At 39.2% G+C, this 26,069-nt stretch overlaps 2 protein-coding genes across 2 annotated transcripts; both read left to right on the forward strand.

The window, feature by feature from the left end:
* Nucleotides 1-3,315: 3,315 nt before the first annotated feature.
* On the forward strand, nt 3,316-4,405 carry LOC131281532 (larval cuticle protein 1-like). The gene is made up of 2 exons (XM_058310870.1): nt 3,316-3,327; nt 4,100-4,405. The coding sequence occupies exons 1-2, from the start codon at nt 3,316-3,318 to the stop codon at nt 4,403-4,405; spliced, it is 318 nt and encodes a 105-aa protein (XP_058166853.1).
* A 4,141-nt stretch (nt 4,406-8,546) lies between these two features.
* On the forward strand, nt 8,547-9,811 carry LOC131293935 (endocuticle structural glycoprotein ABD-5-like). The gene is made up of 3 exons (XM_058321984.1): nt 8,547-8,558; nt 9,411-9,520; nt 9,628-9,811. The coding sequence occupies exons 1-3, from the start codon at nt 8,547-8,549 to the stop codon at nt 9,809-9,811; spliced, it is 306 nt and encodes a 101-aa protein (XP_058177967.1).
* Nucleotides 9,812-26,069: the final 16,258 nt, after the last annotated feature.

Here is a 26,069-nt window from a genome sequence, read left to right on the forward strand (position 1 = left end):
CGATAAAATGCTCGGACTCTGACACCGTTTGATGAGCGTGGAGGTAAATTCCAACCCTTCAGATTGACAGATGCCATCTCACAACCCATCCGGATGACGGCAAAACGTGTCCGCTGGTGGGTTTAAATTTGCATAGGCCACCAAACGATGGTGCACTTTTTCAGCCTCTCCGGCACGTGTGTTTCACTAGCTCGTCCGGCGATAACTGATGCAACCGGTGGATTAAGATGATGAGTTTTTGCGTAAATGGGTGTTGCTGTTATTCCCCTATGGTCCCTCGTCGGGATCAATGAAGACTCGGCATGCATTTGCAAATCAAATGTCTTCCACCCGATAACTGCTCCAGAAACGACGACGGTGACCTTGTGGTGGACATTTGGAATATTGATTGAGCTTCTAATTTCGCCCGGCAGCGAAACGAAGACTATCGCGAACAAAATGTTGGCCTTGGGAGGAAGGTAACCCCATGAACTTCCAGTTTCAAACTTGTTTGCCATCTTTTCGTCTTGCATCACCGTTTCGGATGTCACCATGTCACCATTTGTGTATGTGTGTCTACTCCGCAGGATTCGTTGCGAAAGATGATATTTTTGATTCATGTTTGAAAGAAACTATTTATGCTGTACTATCGAAGGACTTCGAAGGGAAAAAACTCGGTCGTCTAAACCTTATAATTCAAAGATTACTTTACTTGAAAAGGCTTGTTCTTTACTACAATAATACAATAACGTCATCATCATTTTTGAAGTAGTATTTTTACGGCTGCTTTACAATTAGCCGGAAACCATTTTTCAGTCGATCTTATACATGATTATACATCCAGTCCATTCGTAGGAGTCGCTTACAGAAATACGTTTTACTTCTAGACTCGTCGGCCAAGCCTTAAGTACACTCGATTTAACTCGTTTTTTATTGACGGACTGTTAGATAGATAGGATGGATAGAAAAAGAATTAAGTAAAAATTGCTTATCTACAACAATGAGCGTGGGCTTCTGAGCTAGGTGAAGGCAAAAAAGCTGAACATGCCGAATAAGAATCCGATCGCCAGTGTTTATGGTCGAATATCAGGTGAGTTAACGAAATCATCCCTCATGATATTCGGAAGCGAGACTACATAACAAACGGCGAATATTCTAATCTTAGTGATCGTCCCAGTGACGATCATGATGACGATGACCACGGTGATCGGTTTCATACCATTGTAAACGTTAATCCCGTATAAAAAGTTATTCCACGACAGGACGCGCGCCATCTGAAGAATGCCATTTCTACTTGCTTTGTTTTGCTTAACGGTTTCTGCCAAGGAGATGTGTAAAAAGCATCTCCCTGCCTTTGTGTCTGTGACGAACACTGCCAGTGTGAGAATGTTTACATGAGTTGGTCCGGGTGCACGCGTTCCGATTCGTGTGCTCGCTGAAACATCGTCTGACTCGGGCCAAGGATGGACCACGCGTCTAATTTATGGACGTGTGCAAAGTTCAAAGAGCGCCGAATTAGAATATCTAATGGATCGCACAAAGTCGAAGGAAACAGTCGGGGACAGAGATGAGTCGCCGATCCAAACGTTGCGGAAAAACGTTCTGGCACCTACGTGGAGCCGAGCGACGGCAGCATTAGCCGATATTGGAGCTATTGGTAATGGCTTTGTTTTGTGTGGTCATAAAAATTAGTGTTATCGTCCCAATACAATTCTTTCCAGCACTATTCTTCATATTGTTTATTGGGTTGAACAATGTTATCGTTTGAGTGCATTCTCTTGTGTTCATCTTTAACTTGGTATTTTTTATTATATAGCCATTTTTATTTTAAATCATATAATACGAAAAGTATGCCAAATTTTTCGCAATAAAATACTCACAGCGTAATTTTTAACATAATACTTTCAGGTAATTTATTATTATTCATTGTTACATGCCGTTAGTTAAAATTCTTGGATCTTTGGAGTTAAAAGTCCGCACTATCCAACGTTTAAGTGTGAACCGAAACAATGCTGAGTTTGTTCGCTCAATGTATTCTTTATGAAGAGTCTTAAGGATTTCTTCTGTTTCTCGTACCAACTTAGAACAGTCAGGCAACATTAGAACATGGAAAGCGATGTTTCGTACAACAATTAAAAATCGGCTTGTGAGGTGAGGACTGAAAATGGAATGCAGAAAATAATAGATATAATTGAATTTTCAGGATAACAAGCAAGCACAACATTCACACACAAATGTTTGACAAATATATGTAACAACAACGTTACAAGTTTGTAAAACCTGAACAGAAAACGTGTTTATCAATTATAAACATGGGCCAACCAAAGCAGAAGATAGTGTAGCATCCGGTGCCATTTATTATCGTTTTATTGCATTTGCCGTAGGGTCTAGAGCCTAGACTGCTGACGACTAAAGAAAAACAGAAGAGATGCTGTTAACCAGGAAGTATCTGGAGAATCCTCTTCGATTGACCTTGTAAAACCCACATCAAAACCGATAAAAGCCAACGAAGAACTTTGTCTGGCTTGCGTAGAACCGGCAGCCGGCTTTGCAAATTCTACACGCCGAAAAATAACCGGCGCCTAACAACCAATCTAGATCACCGAAACATTCGGTAGAAAAGTTGGAACCGGTTCGGAGCAGGTTTGTATTCATCAGACCTTGAGAAGATATCCTCCGACGAGCCGGCAAACCAGCCTGCGAAGACGTCCTTACACCTACGACGAGACTTTTTTGTTGGGCAAACTTAGACTGTTCAAAAATCGAAATTTCACAAAAAACGGTTCTTTGAAACCGCGTTGCAATAAAAAAACATTAACAAAGTTCTAAAAAGCTAAAACTTCTCAGACAAATACTAAGCTAGCGATTAGCTGGCTGCACCGGTGGAGATCCATCTTCGGCGTCGCGAAGACGAGCCATGCTGAAAGGTTACGATGGCCATTATTTGAATACCACTCTAGTTTCGTCGGTGGATATTTTTCGGTGATTATTTAGTTTTTTGTCTCAATTTTGCGAAGTCTGGCACATTCCGGTTGCCTCAGCCCAGGCAGATAAAGCTGATAGCAGATAAAGTTAGTGGTGGACTAACAAAGAAGAAACAAAACTGATGTGTTGCTTCTTCAACTTAGGAATTTGTAGCAGTTTGTGCGGAATTTGAATTAATGGAGGTCATCTGGTGTTGATTTGGCTGGTCTGAAGACCAACCAACAGATATATAACGCAGTAGAGTGTCTCACTAGAGCATTGTAGCTTCGAAGAGCATTGTGAAAAGATCTGTAGTAGCAAAAGCTTCTCATCCTCGTTTCCAAACAAAAGTTCTGCGAACTAAACTCCGAAATGAAAGTCCTGGTGAGTGGGATTATAAAACAATGTTGGAATCTGGAAAAAGTGTAGAACCGGAGAAAGTGATCGTGAAACTGCCAGTTAAGATAAAAGTGGCATCTGTTGTGCTACAGTTATAGAGTTTTAGTTGCCGACAGTTCCCCTTAGTTATTAGAACTATTGAATTTTACTGGAAAGGAAATCAGAACAACATCATTTACTTCTTAAAATGAGTTCATCCAGCTGATCCTGATCGTCTTTCGTACGGATTCTGGAGTAATCGGGATACAAACTGTGACAACCGTCAAAAACCGGTTTTATGATCGAAATCGAAAACAAAACAGAATACCATCGATGCGAGATGGTTTTGATTGAAGCTCTCTTTTCGATTGAAGTTTTTTTTAATGAGACGTCGTCTGGTATCTTCCTGGAAAAAAATCATGGTCAACCTCTGTTTAGCCAATTGATGCTTTGACAGATTGTTACGAGGCGTATTGATGAGGAAATAAAACACTAGCGATCTTAGGAAATAGGTTTTTAAGGAGCTTTTGTGAATATGATTGCTTTAGTGCTGAATCCGCTAGTGATCCTTTTTTATTGAAAGCAAGCATTAGTATGGCGAATCAGTCATACTTCTCCTATTAAAGAAGCTCAGCTAACCGTAGATAGTTCATTAGTTTTATTTGGTGAATTAGGAAATATTCGTCACACACATCGGTGGATTATCTCCTTCCGCCTAATTAAACGAGTTAGTCTTTCACAAATGAATCACCATTGCCGTACTTTATCTTCCGTACAGATTGTTCTCGCTGCCCTCGTTGCCATCGCGGCCTGCGCCCCAAACCGAGACATTGAGGTGCGCAAGCTGGACATCGACCACACCGGGCTTGTGGACGGTTCGTACAGCTTCAGCTACGATCAGTCGGATGACCAAAAGCGTGATGAGTCGGCCTCCCTCAAGACGGTGAAGAACGTTGACAACGAGGATGTGCAGGCGCTGTCCATCACTGGCCAGTACGAGTACACCGACCCGGAGGGCAAGCGCTACCTGGTCAAGTACATTGCCGACGAGAATGGCTTCAACCCGACCATCACCGAGGTCTAGGTGAATCTTTTCCGCGAGAGATGAGCTTCACCTCTCTTCCTCTTTTTTCTGTGTTGCTCGCCTAGCGCGCTTCAAGAACCGTTCGCCATGTCTTATAAAGATTCCCCTTTCCTCCGGAGAACGTTAAACAAACAAACACAAAAACAGATAAATTGAGGGAGTTGTACATTTGGTGTAAAATAAACAAAAAAATAAAAACAAAATTAAAAAAAATTTAAACATCCAACAATATACCGCCTGTTTATTTTAAATGTTTTTTTCAGTAAAAAATTATCTAAATGCCTCAAGGAGGAAATGCTAATTCCAGGTTAGTATAATGAAGTTACTATTGGCAATGGCAATTGATATGGTTGTTCGTTTCTTGGATATATCTGTTGGTGAAGATATCTGTTGTTCGATTGTTGAGATGTTGCACCTTCAATCAATCCAATGTATTCTAGTTTGTTGTTCAATCAGGCATATGATTTTATTGGATAACCAAGAAAATATGTGTTTTTTTCTAAGAACCTAAGAATTTCTAAAAAAAATTTATATAAATTTCATATAAATTTTACTACATTTTTTACAAATGGGTAAAATCAAGTACTACCTATTAGACCAATACAAAACTTCTATTCTCTTTTTTTCATCGGCTATGCAATATTTTTCACTAAATAGAAGCTTATGGCTTATGTTTCATAACATTATTTGGTGTTATCTTATTAGAAGAACACCCACCCTCAATAAAAAACAATGGATCTTCCGTCCAGATTGTTATCACCTCATTTGCGCCTTGTTGAACAAATTAGGAAGTCACAACAGTGGTCCAAAGGTTAGTACCTTTTTTTAGCAAAAATGATAGATAACGCAACTACCAGTAATTTCTTTAGTTCAAGAATTTACTCCCGTTAGTTTTACTCGTGGTGAATAAGTAAGCTATACGTGCTAGAACAGATTTAAATAAATCATAGCCAAAAATGATATTCCGTCAAACTTTTGATATCATGGGAAACAAACAACACTAATGAAATTTAACACAAAAATTAAATAGAAAACTTAACCAACACTGTATTTATTTTTCCGTCGGCGGTGACTCATACGCAAGGTCGAATTGTTTACGGGTTGTATCCTGTTTAATGCCGAAATCTTCTGCTCAGTGAAGCCTCAAGGCATTCCAAACGACCTTCAGTTTCGATAATCTGTGGAAACGAACAGCGTTTGAAGAGTTTGTGATTTGGGTGTCCGAATACAACTCTTCATCGTCTTAAAGCCCTTGTATTGCTTCCAGTTCCATCAGAGTATTAAATAGCGCTGATGCCAGTTGATCGTAGTGGTGCTCAAATGCCGATGAGAGCACCATCGATCACCCTTTCCCTCACCACCAGCACTACCTTGTTCGACGTACCAACATAGAATTCCGCTAGAGTTCGAGTGTTTGATAATTTCATGATGATTTGTTTGGCTACCTCAGAGGCATTTCTAGTAGATACCCACTTTTTTGTTGACCAGACCATCACCACCTTTATACACACACGCTCGATGTTTATAGTATGCACATTGACACCCACTGCCCCCTCCTGAACCTTGAGTTGACCAGTTGCAGTTGTGCGAGGACGCGCTGTTCGTTATAGGTTTTGCGATTGAAGCGGTTTTGCCTCTTACGCCATCAATAAAAATATTTACTGGCTAGTTATTTTCGTGTACTCGTCGCAGGTTCGTTCTGCTTACGAGACTTGTTTCCCTGTTGTACGTGGATAGTCAGTCCTCTCGTACAGGGGAGGGTCCGGTCTCGGTTGGGATTCGAACCCACGCCGTCGAGGTGGTAAGCCCCGGCGCTCATGGGACGATTTTCTAACCGGCGCTACCGCTCGGCTGTCGCGGACCCCCCCGCGGATGTAGATGCTCTATATGTTTAATCTAGCCAACGCCCTAAAACTCGTTTATGATCGCTTCGTTTCGGTTCCGTTTATCTTCACCTGACATCAATCCGATATTTGATACCGTTCATAGTGCGTTTTCATGACTTTTTATGAAGTGGTTGACACTTTGATTTTCGTCAATTGGAAAAGAAACCCATGACACCAGGTTTTCCGAACTACAGCTGGGGCTGCTGAGTAAAATAAAACAGAAAAAAATTAATATCGTTATAGTTGCTCAGTTATTCCATAGCGTCCCGCCGTCTCATGAATGGATCACACTGTTTGTCTTCGGCAATCGGCGTGAAGCGTTGAGGTGGCCATTGAACCACGATTTGGAATCAGGTGCTAATTTTTAAATAATCAACTCTGTCGTTGCATTTGGTATGCTGGAGTTGTGCGAAAAAGAACGATATTACCAGTAATGCCAATCTGCTCGCAGCTCACCTGTTAGCACATCATTATGCACTTAGTAATGATAATTAAAAAACAAACCTACTCCATTAGTCTTTAGTGCAAAACGCACCGTATAAGCAACAGTAAATTAAGCAATCCGATATATCATGTACACGTGCTCTTGCACAGCTACAGCATCACGTATATCTTCGGAATTCTAATGCTCCTTAGTTCAGTAGTTATGAACATAGATGCATTTGATACCATTTCGTAATTTAAATGTTTTACGTTCGAGAGCGATATAATAATAATACTAGACAGCAAGTATTATGGGTTTGTAAAAGTAAAGTTTCTTTTACTCGATGAATGAAATCAGTTTTCAAAAGTATGCTATTCATTTTTATAAAGTAATGAATTTCAAAAGTGTGTTATTTTATCTTCTGCTGAAATTTTTGTCATGAGCCAAAATTTTGAGATGATGCCATTATCACTGTAGCAACGTCTCATGCTACCTGAACCAGCTTTCCCTCTTCAATTTATTCCATTTTTATTATCGGATTAAAAACTAAGAATTATGATATTTAGAAAAGCAAAATGTCATGATACAAAATTTCAGTACAAAAGAAAGTCGAAATGCTGAATTTTGATTAGTTGCTCTTACTTATGAATTGATTATTGAAATGATAATAAAAAGATTGAACTTATAAATATCCTTCAAAACCTATAATGACATAAGCTAATGTCACGAATTTCTCATTTTAGATGTCAAAGTTTTGCCTACCCTTGAACTCTTACAGTTTTAGATGCCCGAAAGAATAATTCTGATGTGTGTACACATTTTGTTTTTGTTAAAATAATGTACATAAACTCAATCAGCGCCATTAGCTTCTAACTAGCAGTCCCTCTTTGCTGACAAATTCAGCTGAACCAATCAATTTAATGTATCAATGGTGCAAACAATTAAAATAGGGTAGAATCCACGGAAATTGTGGATTGTCCTACAGACAGAAATGATTTAATAGAAAACATATTTTGGAGCTGAGGCATACGTACAAGTACAGACACGGGACACATAAAAATACGTAAACAGGATTTTTTTGTATAATAATAATTTTGCAAAAAAATGTTCACAATGAGTACAATGTAATACTCAAGGCCCTCAAAGCTACCGGAATCTTTCGTCCTTCGACAATTTAACATACCTGCATACATACATACATACATATTTGTGCCTTGTCCACCTGATCCCCACCAAACTAACCCATGTTCATTCCAGTGGACAGTTTTGGCGACGACGTGCTCATCTTCTTCATCTCACCGGCCATATTACCGCCGGTTTCCCCGCCAACATTCAACCTCACTCGTTGTCGATGGTTTAGGATTGACCGCTCTTTCTCTATTTAACTTTTTAACCCTTGCTCTCTTTCTACCCTGTTGATACCTCTTATTCTTTCATACGCGCAAGTACCAACACTCTATCAATTCTTCTCTCATCCTGATGTATATTTCTTCTCTTTCAAGCTCTTTCGATGCACGGCAGCCAAAGTCGAAACACACATGTAAGGAAGCATAGCTTCAAAATCAGGTGATAAATTGCGGCGATTGCACGGACGCGTCACCTAAGCCTCCTGCGATCGCGCCATTTGAACCTCCTGAAGCTTGTGCCTTCTCCCGTCCTCCGGCTTAGGATCGGGTTGTTTGGGTAGCAGATAGACAGCAGTATATAAGGGGCCACCAGTCATCACCGACGTTCATTGTTCTGTCATCCAACCTCACTCGCAGTGCGCCAAACCCAAAGGACACACTACCGTGTAGTAAAAGGACTTTTTGCCGCCCTCCAAATAGTGAACATGAAGCTGCTGGTAGGTTAAAGTCGTTCATTGCTGTTACGTTATACAGAAAGTTTAGGTTCCTTCAAGTGAGATTTTTGCAAAAAATACCTTTCGCATGAGTTTCTTATTTGATGAGAAATCTTTGAGGATAGTGTTTCTAAGGGACTCTCAAGTTGTTATACTTTATATGCAGTGTTACGTGTTATAGTGGGGGTTGAAATAAAAAAAATCAGTGTTTCTAAGAACTAATATGGGGATTCGCGACAGCCGAGCTATAGCGTGAGTTAGTACCTCGACAGCGTGGGTTCGAATCCCAACCGACACCGGACCCTCCCATCTGTACGAGGGGAGTAACTATCCACGTACACATAGGATGAAAGTCTTGTAAGCCCTTAATGGGCAGGACGCCAAGAAGAAGATGAAGTAAATCAACATGTTAAACAGAAACTGGTTTATTTATATGGGTTTTTGGTGAAAACTAAGATTTTACCAACCAAAATTAAAGTAGTTTTGAAAATAAACAAAAACGTGAGGATTCGAAATGCTATATACTTCTAAGACTGTATGTCATGCGTTGGTGTGACAAAACACTTATACATACGTATTAGTGGAGATTAGGAACCAAAAAGAACCCATCTTTGCCATGGTGACCTATTCCGTCATAAATTAGAATTATCTGAACACGGTTTGGCACTTTTTCTTGGTTCGCCAAGCCGATCCTCACATGTTCGTATGCGAACAAGACAATAACATACAGCGCTAATGTATGGATGAAACCCACGCGGATATTTTCTGGCTGAATCGTAACCTATCCTAGAACGGTCTTTATCTAATACTCTTGCTTGCTTCTACGTCGTTCCAAATTATGTTCGGATTGCTTAGATTGCGATCTTCGCCTCCCTTGCCGTACTTTGCTTGGCTCGACCACAGGGTGATGTGGAACTGGTGCAGTTCACCAACGACAATAACGTCGATGGAAGCTACCAATTTGCGTAAGTTGTGCTTGAAATCCGATAGTTTATCGATTGTTTGGCGAATTTGTTTTCTACACGTTTTCTAATTCGACGATCAATAATCCGTTCATCCCGATAATGTATAGTTATGAGCAGAGTGATGGCCAGAAGCGGGAAGAAAAGGGAGAACTGAAGCCGGTCGATGGAGCAGAGGAACCTGCGCTTTCCGTTTCCGGTTCGTACGAGTACACTGACCCCAACGGCCAGCGATATCGCGTAGACTACGTTGCGGACGAGAAGGGCTACCGCCCCACGGTGACGAAGCTGTAAGTGGATTGAAGAGTATTTAAATCGACTTCAATGTGGGGCAAAAAACTGTAAAAATATATATAAACGTGAATAAAACGTGAATAAGACAAAACTTGCTGAGTTATTCTTTGTATTAGCTTAAAATTAAAATTTATGAGAACAATTTTTAGAAATGTGAAAATCGAATCCTTATCGTTAAAAAGGCTTAAAGTGCGTAGTAACACTCAGTGTGTTGTCGGATCGTTAAAGGCAATGCACTTTCTAAAATGAGTTGTTGTTTAAAAAAGTATTATTAGTAGACATATAACGGTTACCACGGGGTGGATTTAGTACTTGGATGAATTAATAAACGATCAGTTGAACCATCGGATAAAAATATCGTATACTAGCTTGACGCCCCGGCGTTGCTCGGTGACGAAGGGATTGAGAAAAGAATTATGGTTTTAACTAAAACTTGAAAGATATGTTTAAATTTAATAGTTACAATAACGACATATTTAAAATGTTTGATATTTCATCAATTTGCCCGTAATGTATAAACCTTAGGGTAACTATGTTGGATACACCTAGACATTTGTTTACATGCTTGTTTTGTTTGTGTAGTAAAACTGAGTTTCAATTGTAAAATTTAGATGATTTTATAAAAAAAATGATCAAACAAACCTTCAACAAAATCTGCAGTACTTAAACTAAATGTGTGAAAAGTTTCAGAAGCGACGGTTCAGTATTGGTCGAGGTTTTAGTGTACATAGAACTCCATTCATAAAAAAAGCTAAAATGTGTAGTAGATATTATTTGAACAAAGTCTACACGTGCTTACAATGAATACTTTAGAACGGTCTTTTGAAAAAGCGTGATCAAAATAACCGCCCAAAAACATTCCGGCCTGATCAAGTTGATTCTCCGAACTGTTCAAACAAACAAAAATTTGAAATTTTTTTCATTGATCCAAGATCCTTTGAAACACCCAAGGAATTGTATCAATCGGATAAAAACAGGAAGAGAGAGTTATCTAGATTAAGAATAAAATGTATTGGATTAAGTATAAAGTATCAAGGCCAGACTATGTCCAGAAACAAAATGTCTTCTCGGAAAACCTTGAGTGCGATCAAATACACGTACTTCTTTGTCCTCATCGCACATTCTCTAACACCGAGCTAAGCAGAGGTGTTGAAACATGGTCAGGAACTTGCAAGCAGAGGCTTGAGTCCGGAACCCATATCAGCGATATTCTGAACGCTTGACTGTATCGAGCATTGACGGACGTTGAGGACGTTGATAGGACGTTGAGAGTCTTATGGGAAAGTCTTTACGCTTAAGAGATTAAGCTGACCCGCTCAACAACACTCAGATTGTATGTGAAATGTGATATTATGGGTGGTAAATGTAGCCCAAAGCAGTTTAAACACGTAGCTGCCTTTAAACCGAAACCCAAAATTATGGGGCGCCAATTTGGCGAGCAGATTCCAGTGGCGCCTAAATATATATATTTTATAACAGCTAAATTTTGAACAACACTAGCGCTCCTGAAAGTATGCATGGTTATCGCAAACACAACACTAAAGTTTCGTAGGTTTAGCTTAAAATCAAGTTAAACCTGTTTTGGATTTGGTAGATAAATGTTTCAAGTAAAACAAGCATACCTTCGTTGAAATGATAACATTTTATTCATAACAACACTAGTCACCTAATGTATGCCGATGACGTAAAACTGTATCTGCCAATATCCTGTGATAATGACTGTGATAGACTACAAGACATTGTAAACATATTTGTTGAACGGTGTGATCGTAATAAGTTGTCAATCTGTGCGGAAAAGTGTTGCAGTATCTCGTTTTATCGTAATAGAAACCCAATCAATTTTATGTACGCTATCAATGGCACGTTCCTCACTAAAGCTACAACGATCAACGATATAGGTATAATTCTCGACGAAAAAATGAGTTTTAAAAGCCACTATGAAAAATGTGTGTCTAAAGCCAACAAAGCGTTAGGACTGGTAAAAAAATTGACGAGCGAATTTGACGACCCTTACTGCATAAAGTCGATTTATTGCAGTCTAGTCCGATCAATACTAGAATTGGATCTATTATTTGGTGCCCGCACTCGCAAAAATGGAACAATAAACTCGAAAGTGTACAAAAAAGACTGACTCGCTATGCCGTCAACAAATTAAAATGGCCAAACCAGGATTCAATTAGATACAACACGCGCTGCTTACTGTTAGGAATGGAGACATTATAAAAAAGAAGAGAAAACGCTAAGGCATTATTTATACTAAAATTACTGAAAGGAGAAATTGATGCACCGTGCATTTTAGAGAAAATTCAATTTCATGTACCTCGGACCTCCACAAGACACCATTATTTATTAACTACTACCCGGCATAACACAACATATGGGAGCAACGAACCAATTACGGCAATGACGAAAAGTTTTGACAAGGTATACTACGCAAAAGATTTTCATACGAACACGGACATTACGAGAGAAGAACTGAGATTCGTCAATTAGAATAAGAATTTCGTGTGTTAGAATTAAGTAAATGTATGCGAAATGGCTTGTGAGGCTTTTATGGCGGACATGTAAATAAAATAAATAAATAAGTTAAAACATACTTAATCGTATTCATCTAGGGTTGACCTCAATGTGTTTAAGTGAGACACCTTTGAATGAAAAGAAACCGCTACTACAGATTAAAATATGATATTTTTTGTATTTTTCGCACAAGTCGGATTTTTCAAACCGACAACCACATTGGAAATTCCTATGTATAACGATCGATTTAGTTCAAAAATGATCAAATACACGGGTAGTATCTTTTCGATTCGATCATAAAGTGGAGGTTAAAACACGTATAACATTGTTTGAACAACTGATGAAAATTAGAAAAAAAATTTTTTCATAAACTTTGCTTAATTTTTTTTCGGGGGCCGTTATACACGGAAAAATACGGTATGTCATAAAGACTCACAAATATGTCTCAGGTCTTCCCGAAATAAACTAGGAAACTATTGTTGAAAAACAAAACACGTAATTAACATTCTAAACCAAAGTGGAACCGGTTATTTTCCGGTTATTATTTTCAATGAAAAAGCAAAACGCCCAGCTGCAGAATATAAATATTTGATTTCACAACAGTTCTCCAGTTTCAGTTCGTTATTCAGGTGGAGAGGTACAACATTTTATTTCTGAACTGGTGAAAGTGTCTGACTGGTGAAATGATGGTAATGTTTATATCACGGTCGGGTGATGGCGCTAATTATTGTTATTCTAATTTGAAAATCTGCAGCTTTTTATCATGCTTCTAACTATACCGCTGTTTGGAACATACGGAGCGCCGATGGCAGATTACGGAAATTTGGATGACACGTATAACAAATTCATAGGATACCAGTATGGAGGAACACCAGCAGGAGCTTTTATACCACAAAATGAGCCATCAAGTCAACTTCCTCCACTTCCATCAAAAGCTCCTCTTTTAGCACGTAATTCACTTAGCAGAACCTGTATTATTTCTTGTGTTGGTTGAGCATTTTTGAAATACGATTTCTGCTGACATATTCAGCATATTGCTATACAAAATCTATTTTGAGTTTGCATCAATGTACACAAATTGTGCTGCATTATTGGAAATTATAGTCTTATGTTTTCATTTACTTTAAAGGAAGGTTTTCGTTTAATTTTTGTATAAACAGGAATCCAATAAACAAAATAACGAAATGCATTTACTAATAACATTTTATTTACTGTACAAAAAACTGTTTTTAACAAAGACCATGTTCCACACTCAAGATAATATGATATGTTTGCTGAAAAACTACATGCAAAACTGTGTGATTCAAATTCTAACTTATTGCATTTTCGAATTTACTAGTATTAGTGTTATTCATTTTTTATTCACCGTCACCGACCGGTTTTTATTCACCGTCATCTTGGAGAAACGACCTCTTCTTGAGCTTTGAACTGATTATTTCCAGTTCCATCGCGGCTCTCAAGCAAAAAACATTTCTTTATCGATTTGCATATTTTACTGAATCGCTTCGTTTTTCAGCAACGGGATGTTTTAGTGACAATTACTCAAATAATTGAAATTTTCAAATGTTTGGATTTCTTTTTGGCTGTTATGGCCATATTGTGTTGTTCCACTGGATTTGTTGTGTTAGAGCGAAACGCAGAATATTTGGCTTTTTATTATCAGCGTCTATAAGAGCTCCGTCATACCATACAATCATAACATTCAGAAAAAATATTCACATTGACTTTACCTTTATTTCACTCTTTTCGGTCGCTATCTCGCTATCAAAGGTGTTAAATAATTACATATGTTATCATGAAAGCACTTGACAGGGCTCCAATTGTAGCTGGGGACCACAGTGGCTGGTGTAAGTGAAGCCGAGCGCAACGTGTAGACCCCGAGTAAATCAGACCAGGTCAATGCCCGAAATACAAAACATACCCAAGGTTGAAATTACTCCAAAATGTCATATAGCATTTGGGGGTCCGCGACAGCCGAGCGGTAGCGCCGGTTAGAAAATCGGCCCATGAGCGCCGGGGCTCACCACCTCGACGGCGTGGGTTCGAATCCCTATCGGAACCGGACCCTCCCCTGTATGAGAGGACTGACTATCCACGTTACACAAAGGGAAAAAAGTCGTGTAAGCCCTTCACGGGCAGGCATGACCATGACCAAGAGGTCGTTACGCCAAGAAGAAGAAGTCATATAGCACATAAATTTGTATAAGAAAAAATCCGGAAGGTATTTAACCATTTCGAATATTTGTGTTAAAATTGAAGAAATTTTTGATCATTTGTTTCAACTTATTACGTATTTACAAAAGTGAATCTAAAATTGAGATCGAGTGAATAAACAGGCATGAATAATCATTCTTTATCGCAGGTCAAAGATAAATAGCATTCCTCACGCAGGAGCATTGCCAAGGGTGTTCAGTGAGATGATCATGACCAATTCTATTTTTTCCTGAATAGCTTTGATTAGTTTCCAACCAAAGGATGTGAGTATGTGCAAAGCGTTAATGTTTTCTTGACATGGGAAAAGCTCATATATGAAATAAATACCGGTTCCTCAGAGCTTTCTTCATGCACAAAGGATCTCAAAAGGAAAGTAAGCTCTTTTTTATCAAAGCCAACATTTTACTTTACTTTCTGTTGCACACCCAGTTTCGGTGCGCAGCATAAATACTGGATTGGAGAATGGTTGTTGTCAGTTTCATCAAGCAATTGAAGTGGAAAGGTTCACGGTTAATCTTTTTTCACGTTTGCACGTTTGCACGTTAGCACTAAATCGTCAATATCATCATGAAAATCTCGGTAATCCTTAATTCTTTATAAATAAACGTTTACGGTTAATATGCGGTTCTGATTTTTCTTGTAGACTATTGTGCTTTGGATAGCTTTCGTCATCCTTGAGACTTATGGAATGTCGACAAGTGTTAGAGAAACTGAAGCTGTAGATGGTTCACATGTTCGCAATGATAAAATCAAATCCGAAGATGACAAAGTAAACCCCGAAGATGGTAACAACTTCGATAGTGAAAACATCACAATAATCCTGGAAGAAAGTCAACATACTCGACCCCCTAGCACTCCCCTTCTTTAAGGGACAACTGACTCATCATCAGTAATTGTACCTCTTGTACTGTGCGACGCTGCTAAAATATCGTTATGTGGCTAAAACTACATTTGTGTACTGGGAAATAGTTGGAATTTTTTTTTTGAATACGTGGTTCAAGTTGGGAACCTTTGTTATTAAATTTGGAAGTTTATGGTATATATTCATATGTACAAATAATTTAAAAAACTAAAATAAACTTTACAAATATCAACAAATAGTGCAATTACAGTATCCTATTGTAAATTCAATGGCTAATAAAAACTTCTGAAATGAATTTTTTTAACTTGCTTATGATAATTATCATTATTTGAATTATGCAGAATGTCGACGGTTGGTTCCGAAGAACGAGAATAAGGAGAAAGACAATCCAAACGATAAATCATCCTATGTAATGAAAATTATATAAAATAAATACAACTGTAGGATAAATTAACTGGGATATAGTTGTCATTCGCTTGCCAATCCGGTGTCATACAGTGATATTTTGTTGGTAGTAAGATCTTGAAAACTAGGAACAGTTCCAAACGCAGAAACAAACGGGACAATCTCATTGAATCCAATCTTGCTTTTTGATGAAATCGAATGCGGAAGAATTGCAAAAGAATGACATCATCTACTGGTTTTAATGTTATTTTTCTGTCAGACCGGTTTTCTCTGAGCCTTCTTGTTGAAACTGAGCTTTCTTGTTATTTTTTCTGTATTACAGGCTGGACAGTTTTGCCAGTTCTACCGCGGCTTTCCAGCGAAATGGATTGTATACATTTTACCATTGGAATCTCGGCTCTCTCAAAATGAATCACTTGGTAGATTTGTTTTGAGATTAGTTATAACATTATTTAAGTTAAATGTTATTCATTATTCATTGAATTCAATTTTATTCAACTCTGTTGGCATTCATGCTTTTCTATCATACGGAGCATCAGGGCGAGCATACGATTTCAACACAGAAAACGTAAAAAATGACGGAGTGAAAAATACAGAAACCTCTTCGTAAGTTTAGCCAATTTTTTTTTGAAAGTCTCCCACGTTTTCTAATTCAATTGTAATTTGTTATTATATAGCTCGCCTATAGAATCGGCTGAAACCGAAGTGAAAGATCATGATCGTTTTTCAACCACTATTACTGCTCCACCTACCCCGCACGTGCCCACCTACCCTCCACATTCCAACATTCACCTCTTCTAAACCATTGGTGAACACCGATCAATCAATTCTGTATAACGCATCAAAAAATAATTTTTATGCGACTAAAAAAAACTAAAATGTTGGAAACAGTTAATTTTTGAAATCTTTTTCTTCTTGGCGCAACGATCGAGTTGGTCATGGCTGCCCGTTAAGGACTGACTAGACTTTGTCCCATTGTGCACGTGGATAGTCATTCCTCTCGTACAGTGGAGGGTTCGGACTTGATTGGGGCGCCCCTCACCACACACACACAAATAACATAAAATTTAAAAAAATGTGTCAGTTTTTGTATTAATTCATAGGTCATTGTGCTGGATATTTTAATAATTTTGATCTTTAGATGCGAACAAACAGTCTAGCATCTTTTGACGATAGGAAGTTTGTTGTGAACAAGCACAAGCTCGACATTGGTACATTGCCCCTTATGGTAAGCAAAAGCACAGTGGCGGATTTAACGGTGCGCGGGCTGAGCGGCGGCGGAGGGCCTCGAGCTCGCAAGGGACCCCAAACCTTCTAGGGCCAAGTTTGTAAGATTTATACTTTAACAAACATTCCATAGAATTCATTAATTTTCTGTAATAATCGCCTATTAAAAAATTGTAATCTGAAATTATGGATGATTTTACTGTATCCTATAACAAGTATTGCTAAGCTAACCATAACGAAATAATGAAAGGATGGTCCGATATATAATGAGAGTTGAAGAGTAACAGAAGATAAATGTTATATAGTTTTTCAATTGGAAACAAACATGTATTTGCATCAAAACAACAAGATTTTTTTGTTTGTCAAGGATTAAAATAATGCGATGAAATACTTAAACTGATTCAATCCTGTTAGATGTTGTCATCCATTTGCAAAATTTGTCTTGTACTATGAGGTACGTGTTTAAACGAATATTTTATTGGGAGAAGTAGAATTAGATAATTTGCCTACTCTAACTATTTAATAAGAATTGTTAGACTAGATTGATAAAATCAACGTTAAGGGAGTCAACCAGCAATCTTATTGATTATAAGATAAAAATAAAATCTAACATTGATTTTGTTGAAATGCATATATACAAGACGAAAATGTATCATTTTTTACGGTATGGCGCAGGGGCCCCGTTCTTTTTACCGCTTAGGGCCCCCATGAGTGTAAATCCGCAAGTGGATATGCATGAAAATTACCTTTTACTGTCCACTAGGCGCCTCCATCATGAAACAATCATGGCTAGTGTTGGGTCGTGAGTCGTGTGCTACTGTGGTACCCAACACACATTGCACAGTACAGTGTGGCACCGCACACGACACAGAAAATATTATGGTAACACAATAAAGTTTCATATAACAATAAATTGTATGAACCGTTCTTTGGTGCCTTGGTATACCAACGCCATATCACAAAATCATTACATTATTATTTGTATAAAAAACGCAACGATTCAAGCGCGCAAGGAACGGTTCAAATCCAAGAAGAAAACCTTTTATAACTGTATGATGCTTTACTGTGCTACCACAAATACACAGCACAATAAACTGTGTGTGATACCACAATACGGCACATCAAAAAGTGTTACTTGACCCAACACTTCAATTTCAATTGCACGACATTTAGCGAAAAAAATATTGCAGGTCTGACCGCGTGACTACATCAAGCGTACCATACCAAACAATTGGTGCGGTTCAGGCGTCAAAAACCGATTTTTCTATCAGAGTCGACCGATGCAAGTTTAGTCACAAAACCTCTCACTCTAACCCTATGCTTTGCCCTGCTCTCCTTATATAGTCAAATTGAGTCCAGCAGTTTACGGTTACAGATGGTAATTTAGCAAAAGCATCGTATCAATTATGATAAAAAAAGAAAAACGATGAAAAACGAACGAGTATTTTTGTTTGTAAACACCTAGTTGGAACGACAGTTGCAGCGCATTATTTTCATCAATGGAGTAAAGTTGACTTATTTCATCAATATTATGGTTTGAAAAAATAATAATAACAGTTTCAAGTTCCATTATGATTCTAAAATACACTGTTTTTTCTATCAATTAACTTTTTGCAGATGCTCTTCGCAAATTAACTGATAACTGCTCGACAAGTTCTAACCAATATGAAAAGTCGAGCACCTCATCGAGCTCTTGTGATAGATGGTGGAGGTGGTGGACTTGCTGCGTCGCGGACTTTAAACGTTTAAAACTTTATCGCGCACATGAGTCGTGGGCGGACTCTGCTGACCGGACAGCATGGAAACACTTAACACATTGACTGCCATATCACCCAAAAGTGGGTGACAGCAAAACTTAGTTCTAAAACGTTTTTGACCCATCAATAAATGAAAATGCTTCGCAAAAATTATAGTAATATTTTATATCAATTCTTTGGGAGGCTTAGCCTTCAAAAACCGTTGGTTTAATAAATGTTATAAACAAATTACATTAAAAATGATTGTTCTAAAAAAGTGTGCTAAAAACGCTTGGCAGTGAACGTGTTAAGGTGTAATCCCAAGTACACGGTACGGAACGATTTTACACGGACTCTTGAACGATTTTACTCGGTTTTTAGAAAAGTGTTTATGACGGTTGACGAAATAGTTGCCTCGGCTAGATGATGTCAACCTGTGTTACAATTGGTCATAGTGGTAAAGGATGGCTTTCCGGTTAGCGTCTGTTGTTTATGCAATAATTTGTATGGGTGAGGTGATTCTATCACACTTTTTCGAGCGCACCATCGTCAGCCAACCCAGAAGTTCTGGGTTGCATTTGGTATGGTACGTTGTAACTAGACCGTACCAGGTTTTTGGTTAGTAGTCCCGTGGTGATATTTTCACGATTGGATTGTTACTCAGGAGGATTTTTGGCCCCGTATGTGAGGAGCAAGCTGTACAGAGACTTCACTGTCGTACAGCGAATTAGACTCGCCAGGCTCCGGTGGGCTGGTCATGTCATGTCATGAGAATGGCACCGGACGACCCAGTCCGTAAAGTCCTTTTAGGCTGTCCCCAAGGACAGAGGAGGCGTGGTAGGCCTAAATTGAGGTGGAAGGATGGCGTAGACGAAGCCGCCAATAAAGCCGGGATACGAAATTGGGTGGTTTCGGATGGAGCTTCGTCAGGCCAAGACCGCTCAGCGGTTGTATTGCCACATAAATAAAAATAATAATTGTTACTAGTTATTAATGCTACTAAAAAAATTAGTTTTCAGCTGGAGCCACTAGAGGCGTCACAATAGCGCGATTCCCTTGGCTCAAATACTTATGGACAGACTTTATATAACTAAACCAAGCTAAACAAAACCAATGGCCGTCGTATTGGGAGTAGTTTTGGCCTCTTATATTGGGCTCACCACTCACAACCATTTCAATCATGCGCCTTGATCAAATTTCAGCACCGTCATCGTTTTTCTATAGCAAATCCATTATAGCAACTGTTTTTTTGCTTATTTTGAATAAAATGGCAACTTCATACTAGCTTATTACTTTATGTTCGTGCTTTTGGATGATACGGACCTGTTCTGCAAAGGAGTTGCTTTTCTGACCATTTTGGGTCAAAAAAGAAGTAAATTTGTTACTATTCACAACTTATTTTATCGTTTACATTATGTGTTAACCACAATCAATCAGTAAAAACCCAAGCAAAAGCACAATACAATACAAAACATGATGAAACATTGTGCTGAGTACTTACTTTTTTGGTGCCTGTTTAGGGTGTGAAGTATAAAAAACAATCCCTCATTCTTACTTTTCTAAAATAATTGTTCTTCACAAAGCAAATTGCTTTTGTTTCTGTTTTAGCCTGCTGTGTACTGACTTTATGGGTGTAGTGATATGCTTATAAATATGATTCCGATACAATGTAAACAGTTTATTGCCGACGCAACTCGTCACACGCAAGCGAAGGTTGCGATCGACCAGCAAATCGCGAATATGATGCTTCCACGCGCAACGGCGGACTAGAACGAAACCCGCGATCAGCCAACATATGATGCCTCCACGCGTAACGGTCCCGATCACCGGGTGCATGGAGCCACGCGCAAGAGACGAAAAACTGAACTCAGCATTTATTTAGTATTTCAGGAAGAGATAATTATCAATAAAGTAGCATTCCATAACACCAGAATCGCTCGGAAGGTTATTAGTCGGAGGGCTCCTCCCCATCTAACAATAAGAACGAAATCACGGTGTGATCGAACGGAGGCCTCCTCCGTCTCGAAACACTTGGAGCGATCGGACTAGCCAGCTCGGAGTACCGCTCCGGTGCTGGTCGTTGATCCGGAGGATCTCCGGCGACAGCGAACACAGTTAGAGTATGTTGTATAAAACTATAAAAATGGTACTATAACTAGTAGTAGTAGTACTATAACATATAAAATCGATTTAAGTTGGTTTTGGGTTAGTTTTGGCCCAAATGGTTGACAACTTTTTATTGAAAACTTCAAACTGAACTGAGTAAACTCATCAGTATTAGAATCATCAAGCTGAAGAAAGACCGGTTTTTCGTATCCATCTTCATAAACGAAAATTGCCAAAAAGGGACAAAAAGTCAAACTTTTGCAAGTGTTTGTTGGTGCTGTTTTTGAACACCGTTCATGCTATAAATGCAAGGCAAGAAGGAAGTTTTCGTCAGTTGAATTGAGTTATTCCAGCGAAAAGGTGTGAGTCTGCATTTGAAGAAGTGTATTCGTTTTCGAAAGATTATCATGAAAATCTTGGTAACTTATATCTACCTATGGCTACAACGTACAAACTTACGGTTTTGCTTTGCACATTTCTACAGATTGTAACATGTTTGGTGGTTTGCATAATTGATGAAGTTTATGGAATACCAGCAAGGGTTAGACATATTGAAGGTCAAGAAGATGATATATACAAGGACGACAACAATCCTAAAAATGACGAACATCAAGATGTCGAAACCAGCTATAACAAAGTTGATAACCATGAAATTACACCCAGTTACGAAGATTATGGTTACGACAACGAAAACAATACGACAGAACAGGAAGACGGTCACGAGGGCGGATCTCATAGTTCTTCTCCACTCACAAGCACTCCCTCCATATCAGGTTCTGAAATTGTACCCCTTGTTTTGAGCAACGCGTGTTTATTTTCGTTTGTTGGTCGTTAAAAATTGCGTTTGATGAATTTGGGCGATCATTGACTCGATATTTGATCGCTGTTGTGAATATTTTAAGTCATGAAAAAGAAGTTTTCATGGAATTATGTGTTAACCGGAATTCAATAAACAAAACAAGCGATATTCGCACTGCCATGATCCGACTTTGATGAAAGAAAGGGTTTATCTGTCGATACGATTAATATTACAATTGTTTGGTTATGTAAGGATTTTTTGATCTAGTAGTGAAGATGAATTGATAGTTCTTGAAACAAAAAAGTTGAATGAGAGAGTGCCACTTTCACTGTCATGAAAATAACAAAATATTATTTGGTTTTCATATTGATCCTCCCCCGCTGGCAAAATCATCATGCTTTCTCGTTCTGTTCAATTGACAATTGATACCGCCAGAATGAGACAGCATGCTGATTTTGCCGCTAGGGTCGTTTGTTTTATGTCACGGTAGTCGAAATGTTCGTCCATTCGAATCTATATTTAGATGTTTTGGTAACACATTCACTCGACAACATACGATAGCATTTGGTCGGTGCTAGTATTGGTTTCGCACCCCTATCATAAGAATGTATTTTCTACCTCACAGGTGATCTACCCAAAACGTTGGAGTTAATTATGCTCCACCCAATGTTGAAGCATTTGCTTAACAAACAGATTTCAAGTTCATTTCTCATCTTTTAGGATCAAATTTTAACGTAAAATGCAACTTTTACTCTTACGTGGATGCAAATTGTGCAACAAATATCAGCATTACCGGTTTGTTTGTTTGTACCGAACGAACTGAACAATTTGACATTGTATATTTCCCCGAAGTCTGTTCAGCAGAGCTGCCAACGTAATTGGTTATGAAATTCGACGACCACAACGATTTTTTATTTGTTTTATTCTGGGAAAAATAATAAAAATAAGTATTTTTAAAACAAAAAAAATATAAAGTCATTCATTAGTATACATTAAATAAATTATAAAAAAAATCATTTTTATATTTTATATGTCCTCTTTTAGCTTTTAGAACCTGCTGAAGGCGCTTTGGCATGTTTTTCACTAGGATTTTTAGTTGTTGTGGATTTAATTCTTCCCAAGCGCGCACTAGACCCTTAAAATAGTCCTTTTTATTCGTTTTGTCCACCCTTGCATCGTGAATTGACTACAAATTGCCAATGGGGTTCAGATCTGGGCTCTTGGAAGTTATTTCTACAGTTTTATCCGACAAGACCGGAAAAAAACATTGACTTCTTGGCAGTTTGTCTCGGGTTGTTGACCTGAAAAACGAACTTTTCTTCGAGGCCCGTCTGGGTCAAAGAAATCTCTAGATTTTCCTGCAGGATGTTTATATAAGAATCTGCAGTCATGATAACATCAATTTTCACAAAACTCCCCACTCCACTACACGCAAAACAACCCCGGAACATCACATTTCCTCCTCAATGTTTTACTGTGCCCTGGATGTGACGATCCTGAAGTGCCTCGGCCGATCTGCGCCATACACGTTCACGCCGTTTCCGATTAAAAGGCTCAAATGTTCCCCTTGCATCGTGAATTGACTACAAATTGCCAATGGGGTTCAGATCTGGGCTCTTGGAAGTTATTTCTACAGTTTTATCCGACAAGACCGGAAAAAAACATTGACTTCTTGGCAGTTTGTCTCGGGTTGTTGACCTGAAAAACGAACTTTTCTTCGAGGCCCGTCTGGGTCAAAGAAATCTCTAGATTTTCCTGCAGGATGTTTATATAAGAATCTGCAGTCATGATAACATCAATTTTCACAAAACTCCCCACTCCACTACACGCAAAACAACCCCGGAACATCACATTTCCTCCTCAATGTTTTACTGTGCCCTGGATGTGACGATCCTGAAGTGCCTCGGCCGATCTGCGCCATACACGTTCACGCCGTTTCCGATTAAAAGGCTCAAATGTTGGTTCGTCAGATCACAGAATCATTTTCCAGTACTCAAGAGGCTTAGGAACATTTTGCGCTGTCTCCTCTATCAGGGCGATCCATCACCAATCCGTATGTTTTAAATGTCATTATAATTGTTTCTACCGCTGCTTTGCGGATTTCGTTCTTTGAATGAGTTAGTTTAATATAGATAAGTGCCATAAACATATTTTCTGTTAAGGAAGTAACACTCAAATTAGTGAGATTGTTGCGTCCTGCAACAGTTTTTTGGCCAAATTTTCGCTCGTTTTATTTTTTTCTTTTAACTCAATGACTCGAGCTCAAAAAAATTTACACGTGTTTCGTTTCTTTGTTAATTTGAACAAAACAGACCCGTGTCCCAACTGGGGCCGCTTTTATCTTTTTTCAGCCGCGTCCGCCAGCTGGTCCTCTCTTTCTTCCGGATAATCAAAGCCTCTATAAGCAAAGTTTCTTCAGGATAATAGACTCTATGGTCCTGGACCAGCTAGCGGATGCGGCTTCTCACCACTACTACTGCCTTCTGCTGACGGCTCTAACCGGTTAAATTCAAACTGGTTCCAATCGGACCGTTGTTTTCACAACAGAGGTACTTAAGCCTAATATTAAGAAATTGTATATTTACAATCAAACATGAATTAAACATGTGATCATACATGCATGAATGTATGATCATACATGTATGATTTGCCAGAAAGGGTGCTAGCATACATATAAAATATAAATAAATTAAATATCAATTAGTTTGCTGTCAATGGGAAAGTTTATGCAAAACCCAAAATTCATGGTGGGCACTTTGTCTTGTCACAGTTTTTTTTATGCATGTTTTTATTATTATTTTCTCGAAATTTTATTATTATTTTCTCGCTTGCACCAAGGAGCTCACTAGAAACCTGAGCTTCATTTGGCTTTGCCAGGATTGTTGCTGCAAAACAAACACCGGATTTATCGATCATCTCACCACCAAGCTGAACGAGATGAGACGAGAAATCATCGATGAGATCGATAAACGCATCGCTCTTCAGGTCAGCTCACGTTCCATAATTCCCGCCACTGCTGCAACCACCCATAATGGACACTCTAACTCGCATACACACACCGAAAACAACTCTATTCAACGCCACACAAATACCCCAACGTTCTCACATTCACGAACTACTCAACACATACCACCATCCACCGCTCCTAAGCGCAGATTACTTGATCGCTCGTTTGAAGCCTCTCCTCCCCCCCAGCTGCTGCAGGGGACCGCCGCTCCCAACTCGCCGGACCGTATAAGGACAGTGTCGGTGGAGGATCAAAAAATGTGGCTCTACTTGACGAGAATTGCTCCCGATGTATCGGAAGATCAGATGAAGGCTGCTGCATCACGTTACCTGGGGATTGAAGATGTATTAGTGTTCAGACTGTGCCCCAAAGACTGCGACCTCGACAAGCTTTCCTTCGTGTCTTTCAAGGTCGGCATACCGGAGGCCCTCCGTTCGAAGGCTCTGAATCCCGACACATGGCCAAATGGATTTCACTTCCGCGAATTCGTGGTTCGCAAGAGGACCCGTGACAACCAACAGTTTTTTTGGCGTCCACCGATGCCCGAACACGAGGCTCCGTCCACTGCACTGCAGACACACGTGGAACCATTAGCTCCGTAACACTCGCGACCAACTGCTCTCCTCCAAACGTTCGGCACAATGGGATACAAGCGACTAACATGACGGATTGCGCACCGCTCTTAGAAACGATATTGTATTATCAAAACGTACGCGGTCTTCGTTCTAAAACCTCTGAATTGCGTCTTGCACTGACCGAAAATACCTACGACATTATTGCGTTCACTGAATCCTGGCTGGGCGATGATATCCCTACTGCCCTGTTGTTCGACCAACGATATAATGTATACAGAACGGATAGAAATATTGCCAATAGCACGCGCTCTAGAGGGGGAGGGGTGCTAATCGCCGTCTCATCTGCGCTGATTTCGAGAGAGTGTAACACCAGTATCAACTCTCTCGAGCTTATCTGGGTGAAGGTACAGTTACACGATGCAACTATAATTATTGGAGTGGTTTATATCCCTCCGTACTTTCGTCATAGCTCAGTAGTAATGAACGATTTATCGTCATCTATCGAACAAATTCTACACGTCATAAAACCCAGCGACCACCTGATTCTTCTTGGCGATTTTAACCAGCGGCACACGGATTGGACCAATGACGTTCCTGATCAGCCAGCAGCCCTCTCTAGTTCGTTACTCGATCTTATCAACCTCTTCATGCTGGCGCAGAAAAATAGAACCACTAACTACTCAGGTAGATGTCTCGATCTGGTGTTTGCCGCCGAACATTCTAGTTCTTCCGTAAATGTCACTGCTGCGAGGGCTGATGAATTCCTGGTTCACTCCGACCCGCATCATCCTCCGCTGTTGGTGACTTTTA

This window comes from Anopheles ziemanni, chromosome 2 (assembly GCF_943734765.1).
Source record: "Anopheles ziemanni chromosome 2, idAnoZiCoDA_A2_x.2, whole genome shotgun sequence".
In the NCBI taxonomy this organism is placed as follows: domain Eukaryota; kingdom Metazoa; phylum Arthropoda; class Insecta; order Diptera; family Culicidae; genus Anopheles; species Anopheles ziemanni.